This window comes from Thalia democratica, chromosome 2 (genome assembly GCF_965202585.1).
Source record: "Thalia democratica chromosome 2, ktThaDemo2.hap1.1, whole genome shotgun sequence".
In the NCBI taxonomy this organism is placed as follows: domain Eukaryota; kingdom Metazoa; phylum Chordata; class Thaliacea; order Salpida; family Salpidae; genus Thalia; species Thalia democratica.
This window is the reverse complement of record NC_139166.1, coordinates 33,723,377-33,737,252: the sequence shown is the minus strand read 5'-3', so window position 1 is coordinate 33,737,252 and position 13,876 is coordinate 33,723,377. Positions and strand designations below refer to the sequence as shown.

The 13,876-nt window shown below is 23.0% G+C and overlaps 1 protein-coding gene across 2 annotated transcripts in view; it reads right to left on the bottom strand.

The window, feature by feature from the left end:
• LOC145849828 (semaphorin-3ab-like) overlaps positions 1 to 12,182 on the bottom strand; it is a 33,199-nt gene extending 21,017 nt beyond the window's left edge. For both annotated transcript variants that reach the window (XM_082954903.1, XM_082954904.1), the window contains exons 1-5: positions 12,002 to 12,182; positions 9,935 to 10,036; positions 9,226 to 9,398; positions 7,323 to 7,542; positions 1,092 to 1,231 (exon numbers count right to left, since the gene is read on the bottom strand). In XM_082954903.1, coding sequence (XP_082811029.1) covers positions 1,092 to 1,231; positions 7,323 to 7,542; positions 9,226 to 9,398; positions 9,935 to 10,036; positions 12,002 to 12,119 — 753 coding nt within the window. In that variant the 5' untranslated portion in view covers positions 12,120 to 12,182. The remainder of the gene's footprint in view (positions 1 to 1,091; positions 1,232 to 7,322; positions 7,543 to 9,225; positions 9,399 to 9,934; positions 10,037 to 12,001) is intronic.
• Positions 12,183 to 13,876: the final 1,694 nt, after the last annotated feature.

Sequence of the window (13,876 nt, the reverse complement as noted above, 5' to 3'; positions counted from 1 at the left end):
TTACGATTTGGCTCCAAAACAAAAAGATGTATATTACACTATCATTTGCCTTGGCCATTTCCTAGATAAAAAATTGATAAAAGGAAAAAAACAATTAATAAGAGTGTGAATTACAACAAATTTAATTTAACTATAATAATTTAAATAGAATTTGTAGTAATACACATTCTTATTAATTGTTTTTTTCCTTTTATCAATTTTTTATCTAGGAAATGGCCAAGGCAAATGATAGTGTAATATACATCATTTTGTTTTGGGGCCAAATCGTAAAATATATTAACATTATTTATAAAATAACTATTTAAGAGTTTAAATAACATGCAAACTAATGGAAATCAAAAAAAAAACTAAAAAAAAAAAATATTTTTGGTTATAAGGCAATTTGAATGAAAAAAAGAAAAAAACCCTTTATTTTTGGAGGGACCCCATGAAATAATTCAAACCCCAAACCAAATTTTTTTTTTCTTAAATTAAAGACAAAGGTGCGTTCTCTAAGATAAAAAAAAATTTTTTAGATAGCTTTTAAGATAAGGAAAATAATTGACATTAAAGTTTTATGTTTTTTTGAAAAATTTATAAATTTGCCTATAAAATTAACTTTATGCTCGTTAAATATTTTTATACTTCAAATAAAAGCCCAAGAACTAGACTGCTGGCATTAAACTTAGTAGTATTAACTAATATTATACTATATTCTATTTTATAATAAATTTGATATAATAAATAGTCAAACGCTATAACTTCAATATAATATACTTTTTTGTTTATTTTGGCTTGAATTTGCTTTATACATACTTTTAAAAGAAACCATTTAAGGTACAAACTAGCTTTATTTAAAACCAGTTAAAACACTTAAAGGTCATGAAAGACTCATGATTTTTTATAAAAATCAACATTAAGTTTTAAATTGAATATAAGAATGAACTATAAAAGAATTTAAATATATATTAATGTTGCAGTTAAATTTTATTGTATTAAAAATTTCTCCAAGCTTTAAAATACAATACTTAAAGCGTAATTCTTATTAAACTAATTTATTTTTAACTCTTAACCATTAATACTCTACACAGCAAACTATTTTATGAAAAAACCTGTGCAATTCTAGTATTAGATCCAGTTAAACCAGGTTCATTTGCTGTTTCATGATAAACATAATAAACTTTTTGAACTATTTCACCGTCTTTTTGTTTTTCAATTGATTTAAATGAAGCAGCAAAGTTTGCTTGATTTTCTGTTCAAAAGAATGAAATTAGTGCTTTTTGGTCATTCTGGAAACATTAATCATTAAACTATGATGATTTAAAATTTACATATATTTAACTACTAAATAATCTAAACAAATATTTTAAACCTAAAAATTCTATAATTAATGTAGTGTTAATTTTTTAATCACTGATTTCTATAACAGTACTTGGTATATCAGAGTTTGCCAAACTTTTTTTTCAAAAGGCCCTCTTCAAAGACATTAAAAAAGCTATGGCCCCCTCTAACAAGATTTCTCAAAAAACTACAATTAAAACCGCCTAAGACCTTTTTTTTGCTCTTCATCATCAACTCCAGAATATCTAGTATAAGTTTCAAATTATGGTCTTGTGGCTCCCCCTTTTATGGCTTGTGGCCCCTTACATTTCCTAAATTTTTCCATAATATCTAGTATAAGTTTCATAACTACCATTAAAAACGCCTATAACATTTTTTTTTTCTCGTTGTCTCAACTCCAGAATATCTGGTGTAAGTTTCAAATTATGTCGTCATGGCCCCCCTGTGGCCCCTTTACTGCTCATGGCCCCCTAAATTTCTGTAATGGCCCAGTTTGGGAAACCCTAATGTATATAATAGTATTCAATTACTAACAAAGTTTATTTTTAATGTTAATAACAAAGTTAAAAAAAACAGTAAATATAGATTTATACTTAAAATTAATATACACACATACTTAACGCATAAATTTCTTTAAAATAAATACAATCAACAATATATCAAAAACTTTTTTTTTTGGTTAACCATTTCTTACAAACTATTATGTTTATTTTTAAATTATGTTTATCTATCTAATCTAAGTATAATGTTTATCTATCTTATTATTAAAACATTTCATAGTTACTTTTAGTTAAAACAAACTTATTATCATTTTTATTTGTAAATTACGATTCACGACCCAACAAAGTTGTAGTTAGTTTTTAAGTAGCTATTAATCCTGAAACGTTCAAAATTTTACTAATTTTGGCTAATTTATGAAAAATTGTCCTTAAAAAAAGAAGACAGTTAAGAGAACTGGAGCTTTTAAACAAAAATTAGAACACACAAAGCACTTAAAAAGCTTAAAAACAAAACTAAAAGCTTTGTAGGGGGTCACTTTACACGCAGAAATCTTCTTGAAAACTACAATAGGGAATTTGAATGCAAAAGGAAATAATACTCAAGCACTAAAATTACATTAAGCAATATTTTAAAACTTTAAATACAAACTTAAGTTTTGATTTTAAATTAGGAAATATATAAATCATGAAAAAATAAACAATACAGTATAATAATAGTCAATAGGTTCAATTACAAATTTAAAAAATTAAAATAAGTAATAAACATTTCAATAAAGTTTTACTGCAGTTATAAAATTAGGCAAAAATAAAACTTTTAACTAAAAGTAGATCATAGGCATAAAAAAACAAAGAAGACTATAAAGTTTGCGAACTTAAGTTATAACCGGAATTACTATTTAAACAATTTGTTCAACTGTTAACAAATTCATATAAGTATATATACATATAATATTAGTTTTATTTTTTGCCTACATGCCAGCAAAAAGCAGCTTTGTACACAAAACACTACACAACATTTAACCTTGTACAAGAAAATGTAACAGTTGCTAGTAAATTCAAATACAAAAAAGTTAGTAAGAAAAAACTTAAAACATACAAGAAGTTGTTTCTCTAATACTACACAAAAAATATGTAGTTTGTTAAAGCTTCTAAATATCTATGAAAATTTAAGAAAATTTGCTAAAATTTTTATGTGTCTGAAAGTTTTATTACTAAATCTGATTAAAAACCATAACTTTAAATATAACATTAACAAACAGTATCTAGACTTATCTATTTTTAACCGCAAAAAACTTTTATTTCTTTGAAACTATACTATATATTATAGTGGTCTTAACCTTTTCAAAAGCTGTAAACACTAAATTACTGGAATATAAATTCTGTTCACACTAGACTATAAAAATTAAAAACTACTATCAAAAACCATAATTCGTTTTATATTTCTAGTGTCTTGATAAACGAATAACATGTTAAGTATGTACTGCTTATTTGTATTATAAATTTATTTTTTTAATACAATCGCCAAATAAAACTTCACTTGAAAAAAAATTCACTCTACTAAATATCTGTACACACTTAAATAATTTATGTGCACACCGTGAAGACCACAGCTATGCTATATAGAACATAAAATAACAAAACAATAACTAGCCAATATTAGGATAAAAGACTAAATAAATAAAATTATAAAAAATTAAAACACATGTTTGAATAAACAATATATAGCAGAATAGTGGATTTTAGTATTTATAGAATATTAATCTTATAAATAAAATTACACATGTAAAGTTTCTATAGAAAACTTTTTCATTTATAGATAAACATATTTTAAACATTAACAATCAACTTATACACATTGGTTAAAAAAGTATTTTAAATTTCTATAAATTTTAAATATCTTTAGATTTAGGGAATAGCGGTCCACTTTTATTTTTACAAGTTGATCTTATTTTGTAGACCTTTAACATAGATGTTATGCACTTTTTACTGCTTAAAAAATTCAAAGTAGATTTTGAGATACAATTCGATGATTTCAATAGGTTTCTTATAGAAGGCGCAAACCAAAAAAGTAAAACAACATTCCATCTTCATCTTTGCTTTTTAACTAATCTTCTTTGAATTTTTAAAGTTAGTCTGCTACTAATATTTTTATTTTAATCACCTTACATAATTTTTTTAAGTTTTGGAAATAAATTGATTCTTAATAAAAAGAAATACATTTTCTTCTGTTTTTTACGTAAAACTTTTATTATGGAATATTTTGAAATTCCAACATCGCATTTTTTAAAATTAATTATTAATGAAAGTTAAAGTTTCTGGCTCTACATATAAAAATGTAAAAATAATTTTAGTTATTTGTTTAATTTAGGAAAAAAAATGCCAATAAAAAAATGCAATCCATACTTTTTTATTATAAACTTTCTTTTTAACTAAGTAAAATTTTTAAAGAGTGTCTCATAGTTAATCTTTTTAGCTTTCATTTTATTGTTAATATTGTAATAAAATTCTTTTCCCTCCCTATGTCTTTAAACAAATGTGAAGTTTGCAAAAACTTTATGTGTTTCACTACCAAAAGTTTTTAAAGTGAACTTTTACGATTAGCTAATACTTTAAAAGATTTACATTAAACATATCCATTCTTTATAAAACATCAACATACCATTTTAAAACAACAAAATTTGAAAAATTAACTTCAAGTTTAAAAAGAACATTAAACTTTAGAATATTTTTTTAATTTGATTTTATAAAATAAAAATGTCCAAATTAAATATTTTATTTACTACCAGGTTTCGGTGGCGAAAAATTTCGACTATTTCAAGTATAATAAACTAGTAAAAAAATTCAATTATAGAAAATATTTCAACTAAAATACTAAATTCAAATTGGTGTGTGTTTTGAACTTAGATAAACTTAACTAATAAAAATATGTCACGAAAATTCCTTTCAAAGTGAGTAGTTGTAGATAAAAGGTTAAATGAGATTAAGTTTGGTCATTTGAAATGTTTTCATAATAAAATTTTGATTGTGCAAAGTATTAATACTACGTCATATAAGTTACTCGAGCAAGAAACTCGTATCAATTAAGTTTCATACAAATGTAGTATAGGTATACAACAAACAGTTTATAAAGAATATTTATTTACGCCGCTTAAACTGACTAATACTGGTGTTTATTTTGTATGCAAAATTGTAGTTTGTTATGTTTTTAATAAAACCAATAAAAACTACACTTCAAAAACGTTTTTATTGAAAATTTTCTTGAAGTTTACAAAACAACTTTGCGTAAACTAATTTATTGATACAGTTAAGCAATTTAAATTGCTTTTGACTTCTTATGCTTATTGCAAAAATATTGAAAGGAGACTAAGATTAAATAATATTTCATTGCAAAAATATTGAAAGGAGACTAAGATTAAATAATATTTCTTTTATAAGGATAAAAAAATTCAAAAGTGTATAGTTCATGTTATATGTTCATGTTATATGTATCATAAACATCTTTAGGTTTTATTACTGTTTTAATTTAAAGACCAAACCCTGTCTTTGTTAAGCATAAAATTTACACTAAATTTTTATGACTTATTCAAATAGAATTCTACGTAACATAGAAAATAATTTTAATAATTTAGTAAAAAATATAATACAATGTTTTATTAAGTAAGTACCCAAGAATACTTTTATTTTTGTTATTTTCCTATTTAAGCAAGTTATTTTTATCATTACAACTCAACTATTCTAAAAACAAAAATATAAGAAAAACGTTATTTTTTTCCTGCATTTGTTTTAGAACCTTTTTAATTGTGCTTTTGCTTTACTATGTAGTCCTTTAATCATTTTAAACTGTAAGTTATTATTTTCACGAAAAATATAGTTTAATTTTTAAAATTTTGAATATTATCTTTAAAGAATGTTTATAAATAAATGTATTTTCAAAAAATCTTATAAAATTCTATTTGTTAGATTTTATTTCTAAAGTATACATAAATAATTTATTAAGATTAAAAATTCAGCTTTATAGTTCTTAAATTCTTGTAATTTATAAGTCATAAATGTTACCCTAACGTAAAAATGAAAAACAGTTTGTAAAAAACTAAACTGAAGATAAGTCATCTAGGCGTATTACGGTTTTCTAAATCTTTTAACTTTTACAGAATTATAAATCAAAAATATAAACAAAATAGATTTCATAATAGAGTACAAATAAGAGAACAGTATGCAATAGAAACTTGTTTTTCATTTATATTATTTCGCCAATCTATTTTTATTTATATTCGTTTGAATAAATACAATAACAACACTATTTTGTTATTATTTATATGCATAAAAATTTTAAAACTATTTTGGCCATAGGACTGTGAAACATTTTTTACAAATTTAACACTAGCCCGCATTAGAAATATCAAATAATATAGTTAAAAATATTTTTGATAAAACATAAAAAATTAAGTAATCATAAAATTAATAGAAGGTTTCATATACAAAATTATATAGAAAACAGTTTTTTTTTTAATTACTTTAACTTCTTTCAAATACTAAAAATTTATTTTCTCCTTTAATTGTAAGCGATTAAATTTGAATTTTCAGATTTTTTTTGTTGTCAAAAAAAAAGTTTTGTAAATTCTTTAAATATAATAACAAGAAATAAGATGGCAAACTACTAAAAAAAAATTATTCTCATATATTTTTTTTTACTTCATATTTAAAACTTTCTAAAATAAAATGTTTTACCTTTAAATAGACTGAAATAGTCTAAGAACGATGGCTTAAAAACTGTGTGAAAAAGTAGATTAAACAACGTTAAAAATCAAATGCTAGCAAAATTAAAGTTATTTAAAATAAGAACAATTAAAAAAAAACCTTACCCTCCTATAACTTTAACACTTTGGATAGAAATAAAGCTTTAAAGTTTCTAGGTTATAATTATTACTCTTTTACTTTATTAGTAGTTGGATGCACGATTATTCAAATTCGGACAATTCAAATTCGGACAATTCAAATTCTTTAAAAAAATTGAAACATCCACAAATAAAAAAGTTATATATATTTATCAAATATAAAAATTATATATGTAGGTTATATTAATTTCTACAAGCCATTTTTTTATTTTCTCAAAAAATTAAACATCTTTTGAGATATAGGTTAAATAAAGTAAAAAACATAGTTATTTTTAGTAATTTTAGAATATCTTGAAAAGTTTTTTAGATTTTGAAAATATGAAAAAAGTGGCTTGTAGATATTAATAAGATCTACAAATTTATTTTTCGTTTTTTGTCAAATTTGTATTAATTATTGAGATATAGTCTTTTAAATATTTTTTTAAGAATTTGAATTGTCGGAATTTGAGTTGTCCGAATTTGAATTGTCATGTAACCTTAGTAGTTAAGAGTACTAATCAAAGAACTAATTATATTACTGTATATACATTACATTCACTAACTACCTGAAATATAGATAAAAAATATAAAATATACAAAAAAGACTACTGAAAAATGTTTAACTTACGAAAAGTATTTTTTATTGTTCTAACAAGTTCGTCCTTGTTAATTCGTTTCACTAGACTCATTTCTGAGTTACTGGTCATATCTGGGTACGAATTTGCAATAACTTCTGATGATTTGTTACATTTAATAGCAATTTGAGCTTGCACATTATGGTTTTTATCAGCACTGCAGAGTGAATTTTCTTTGGAACTTTTTGTGTTTTCTTCAACTATTGAACCAGTCTGTTTCAAAAAAGTAGCAATATATCGTGTGAATACTTATTTTATCACTTATTTATAATCTGAGATTTTTAAATATTTATCGTATAAAAATAAAAATATATCTAACATATTAAATAATAAGCTATAAAATTTAAAAAAACTACCTATGCTTCAGTCATTTTGAAAAGTTTGCAAAGTTAACTACTAAAACCAAATTGTAAAGATCAAGGTTTATTTATTGCTACATCACAAAGAAACAAATGTAAAACATCTTAAGTTATAATAAATAAAATCAAACTGGATTAACTCTGTATGACGATTTATAGAGTTGAGTTTATATATAGAACCTAACAAAAAACACACTCCTAAGATGAAGGATAAACACGTTAAAACTAAATGAAAAAATATACAAGAAAAACAAAAAAAAAGATGACGGTTTGATATTGGAATAGTTTTAAGTTATAAAAATATCGTTGTTTGCAAACTTAGCTCAAAAGTTTTTAAGAAATAGCAATTCTAGAACTTATAGGTAACATACATTTCTAGATCTGGAAATTTTTTTAATTTTTCTAAATCTTTGGTCCCTGTTTTGATTTAGGGATTAAAATAGACTTTAAACGGATGCAAAAAGATTAGTCTGGATTATTATATACCCAAAATTTTCATTAGAAACTGTATGAATTAGAAAAAGGGTATTATAATTTTACGACTATTGTACCAAAGAAAACTGAGATCAAACAACTCAAGCAACTTTTAAAAATCACTTTGTAAGGCTTAATGTAAAGCCTTCAAAAAATGTACAGAATCTTAGATGTATTTTTGGTCGAAACTTTGTTACCAGTTGAAACTTGTATTAAAAGGAAATATATCATAAAACAAGCTTCCTGAATATAGCGGTTGTATACAACTTTTTACTTTGAATTTGTTAATACTAGACTAGACGCAAGAGAATTTAAATTTAGGAGACAATAGCATTTACAAATTGTAAATTTAAAAAAAATAAGGACAATTGACAGAAATTAAATAAGTATTAGTTTTATTAAAATTTTCAAAAGCGTTTTTTGGTTATTGTCATACAGGCTGTGAAACCAATATTTTTAACATTTAAAAAAAGTTTAGTTGTTGAATGTAAAACTAGTGTAACTTGTACTGAAAATTACAAAATCACACAACCAAAACAAATATTTAGTTTAAGATCTCAGCATGTAACTAATAAAAGGCTGCAGACACTTGCTAAAGAAAAAAAAGCTTTAAAAAACAGCTTTATAGTAAAAAAATCACCCTGCAGATCATTTTGATAAGTATTTACAAGGCTTTGGTTCTACAATGTTTATAATTTTTATTATAGAGCCTATTATAGATAAAATGAGTTGTTCAAAATTTACAGCTAAAAGAGCTATAAAAAAAACACACTATTCAAATAATTTATTTTATACAGTGTTTTAAAAATAAACATTATATATGTTTTAAGTACTTCATATAAGCTTTTTAAGAAATTTCAAAAACCTAACAAATATCAAAATTACAAGCTTTTTTCAATATAAGTTTTCAAAATAAGTTAATAAAAGTAATTAAATTCCATTAAAAGTTATCAATGCTTAAAAATATATAAAGAGCTGTATAATATTGTAGATTAATAACTAAAATTCTTATTAAAAAAATAATAATAAACTAAACAAAATGAATAAGCTAATTCCTACCAACCTCAACATTTAAAAATGCATTTTTAGCATTTGTAAGCATTGCACCACATAACAACATATGAGTGTTGTTATAAGGAGAAATATTACTGATGTAGTTGACACACTCAAGATTTGGACACAACCAAGAAGATGATGGCCATTTGCGAACATCATTTAACTCATTGCTAATATTTTCTATAAACAAACATTTTGTTCTACGTAGATAAGTACAAATGAAATAATTAGAAAAATCTTGAAGGCAAAGCAAACTAAAAACAGTTCAAAATTTTATAGGAACAACCTTATATTATAAATAGTAAAATAATTTTTAAATACCTAATGGTCCAACCTTATCAAACAAAACTAAATAATTACAAAAAGTAAATACCTAAACAATTAGATTTACTATTTCATGATATTTTTGAATTTACAATGTGCAAACATAGTATTTATTTTTTACAACGAATAAATACAAAAAATTGCAAAAGTAGTGTACATTTAATGTTATTATTTTAGTTTTTTCACATACTTTAAACACAAATGTAAACAGTGTTTCAAAATATCTGAAACAAACTTAGTTAAAATTTACAGTATGTTTTTAAATCTTGTTAATAGCCTAAGTTATTTTTTATTCAAGTTATATATATACATATAATACATTATAATCTTTATCTAATATGTCGTATTCAAAATAATTTAATTTTTATCTTAAAATGTGTATATAAACTCACTAGGATTCAACACATAAAGCTTTTGATTAGCCCCAACATAAAACTTTTCATCATAAAGTAGTGTTGATTTAATACCTTCAGCTTCAAATTTTGCTAATTTGTCTAATGAAATATAAATTAAATACCAATTATATCACTACAATTTAACTCTTTATAAAAAAAAAAGTATACAATAAACAGTGCAAGTTGTTTTAACCAAAAAATTTATTTGAACATTTATTTGATTAATACTTAAGGGCACAAGGGGAAGTCCAATACTTTTTAACTAAAAATAACATTAGCTCTTATATGAAAGTTTAAAGTACAATCTACAAGCCAGTTTTTATAGAATTAAAAAATCTTATTTAACTTTTGAGATATTATAATTTTCGTATAAAGTTTCTGATACAAATTTATTAACCACAAATTTTTCAGGGTCAATTTTCTTGGAATATTAAAAAATCACTAAATACCTATATTCTACTTCATTTTTTAAGCTACAGATCTCAAACTTTCAGGAAACATTTCTTCTATAGCTTAAAAAACTTTGAATGTTGTGATTTTAAAAATATTAAAAAATAAAAACTTTAGACTTAAAAAACAAAAAAATAAGTGTTTTTTTTATCAAAAAAATTCCTGCATTTAATCTTTTTTAAATTTAATAGACTTTCTGTGAAAATGTGAAGAAGGTTGGTAAAAAACGAAGGAAAAGATAGATTTTTAATGAAATAGTATTTTTTGCGTTTTTAGTTTGCACCTTCCATTAGGAACTTATTTAGGTCACCAACTTGATCGCTTATATCTCAAAAATTACTTTGAATTTTCTCAAGTGGTTAAAAATTTCTGACAGCTCAGATAAAACTCTATAAGATAAGAACAATTTGTATAAATTAAGGTGGATCCCCCTATGCCCTTAATAACACAAAAAATAGTTTCAAAAGTGCCTGTATAAAGCTGGCAAAGTTGTCAATAGTGTTTATTAAGTAAACATTTTTTAATATTTTTCTGAAACAACTTAAAACATAAAAAGCTTCAACAATCAAAACCTAGCATTTTTTATTAGTTTACATAAAATATTTTATTAGTCATCAGAAAATATCTTATTACATTTAACAATGTTTAATTTTTAAACATTAAGTACAAGAAATGCAGTTACGCATGTATGCACGTTTTTTTTTTAAGATTAGAAACAAAACTATTTTTATAACACAAACTTTTAATGATAAAAGTTTTGTTTAAATATAAATGACAAGTAAAAAATCTTTAGTTGTCCTTATAGTAAGCATACAACAACACAATAACCCTAAAATAATTCTTTAAAAATTTACTTTAAAGTATTTTGATAGCTAGATATACATTTTTTAAAACTACAATTTTTTTTCAAATTTAATTTTTAGTATCTAAGTAGGCAAAAGTCATATACCTAATAAAATACTAAAAAAGATAATATCAAAACATTAATTAAGTTTATGATTAGTTGCATCATTAACTTTTAACAAAATACTAAAATGTTGTTTTCAAAACAAATTAGTCTTTAGTTGATAAAAACTTAAAACTATCTTATATTTACCTGCCCTAATTTTTTAACGAATTTAACAGTTTAATTACTATTAGCACAGGAGGTACACAGTTGCAAAAAAAAATATTCACAGATAAGCACTAATAAAATATTTAAAAAGTTATTATAATGATTGCTACATAAAATCACAAAAAAAAAACCTTTATTATTACAATAACTACTTGCCAGAATTTGATTTAGGCATTTGTATAAATATTAATACTGGCAATTATTAAATTATTATTTTCACACCTAAATGGTGACTTTTAATTCTTTTTTTTCACTTACTTTTGAGAGTGGTTTATTAATACCTTTAAAACAAGATTAACTTGATTATAAAATTTAAATAAGTGCTATAACCCCTATGCCTTTAATAAAATAGAAAAAACTTATACTTTTTGAATAATATAAACAGTTATGCTTTACTTTTAGGTCATAAATATATTTTTTTTTTCAAAGATTAAACAAATAACATTTTACTAAAATTTGTATTATAGTACTGCAACACTCTACAACAATTTTTAACTAACCTTTGAATTTATTATCCTTGACTGTTACTATTGACAACAAACTAGATTGTGATCTAACTACTAATATATCATGAAAGTAAACTATCAATATCAAGTAGGCAAATAGGTGTTTTTCCATTTTCAAATGTATACTACTTTTATAAATTCATTTGCAAACAATTTTAAATATTCTGTTTTTTCAGAAGTTCTGTAAAAAAATTTCACAGAACTTAAATACATAAGAAAGTTATCATCAGTAAATGTTTTGTAACAAACTTTGTTTTTAACGTAACAAACATAATCTCTTTTTTTTCTTAAAGTTAATTTAAATAAAAAAATTATAAAAAAGTATAATACAACTCAATTTTAAAACTCTAGGTTTTCAGAACTTAAAAAACAATTAAAATGCTTTAGCAATAATTTTTTAAATCATTTTCAAAAGTAAAACACAAACTCATTTAAAATATCACAAAAAACTAGCCTGAGTTTTTCAAAAATATTCAAACTAGCTTGAGTTGGCCTGAGGCAGCCCTACTTTTGGCTAAGATATACTTATACTTTTATACTTTATTTACTAATCACTAAGAGCAGGACTGTAAACCACTTTTGATGCTTACAAAAGGCTGTGAAAACAACTTTTGTTAAATTAAAGTTTATTAAAAGTTTATTTAAAGTTTTGTTAAAAACACAAGGCATAAAACTAGTTATATAAACCAAATGTGTTAAGTTAACAAAAATAAATTATATAGTTAAGTTAAGTATAAAACATCAAAGTAATACAAAAATAATCAACTATGTTTTCAAAAAGTGTGTTTTTAAATTAGACCTAGTAAGTCTAAGATTAAAAATTTTAAAAAAAGCAGCCTGAGTTATCCTGAGTAGCCTAAGTTTGTGACAACTTTGATAAAACACTAATATAGTAAACCACAGAACAACCAAAAATCAAAAAAAATAACATTACTAGCACCTGTAGAGACATGAAAAAAAAATAGTAAAACTATTAGCAAAAAAATTAGCTTAATTTTAAGAAACCATAACTATATAAATACTAATTTTTAATACAAATATTAACATTAAGCTAAGGTCTGTTTTGGAGGCTTTACAAATAAATTAGTTGTCAGGTAGCAAATATTAAAACTATTATATATTTTTTAGTCTGCTACTGAGGTAAAATCTGGTGGTAAATTAAGAAATACAAAAAACAACATCACACTAAGATTTCAAATACTTTTAAAGAAGGTTTTACCATCAATTTATTAAAAATTTAGAGTAACTACTTACTACATGATTGCAAATATCTTTTTTTCTAAAACTACTGAAATAAGCGAACATTGTAATTAAGAAACTGAATGATTATTTTTCTAAAAAAAATCTTTATTTTTTTATAACAACTTTTAAAAACTATTATTTAAAATCAATATCACTTGAGTTGTAATTGTTTGATCTTTAACAAACTAGTGGGAGTTGGGAAAAAATCAGATAAATGTGAATTTTTAAATAGCATATAGTATTCTTCAATATAAAAACCCATAACAATACTTTATTTATAAGTTGGAGAAACTTCTTTTTAGATTCTCCTGTTTCAGCTAGGCACTAACATGATTAATGGTTTTAAATTATTTTTATAAAGAAGCCTTAAAATTTATGTATGTACTGTAGTAATAGCACTTCGTAATGGGTTCTTTTTATATAAACAAACATTCAAGGCATCAAAATATATAAATAATTTTACTTGACTGACAAAACAAGAAATTAGTAAAGATCATCAGTTTTATCTTAAGGTTTTTTAAACTATTTACACAAGTAGTTTTCAAGTATTTTAAAGCTTACCATAATCAAGTAAACTGTCATAATTTTTTGTTTTTTTGCCTTACGTTTGTTTCATTATACTTATTT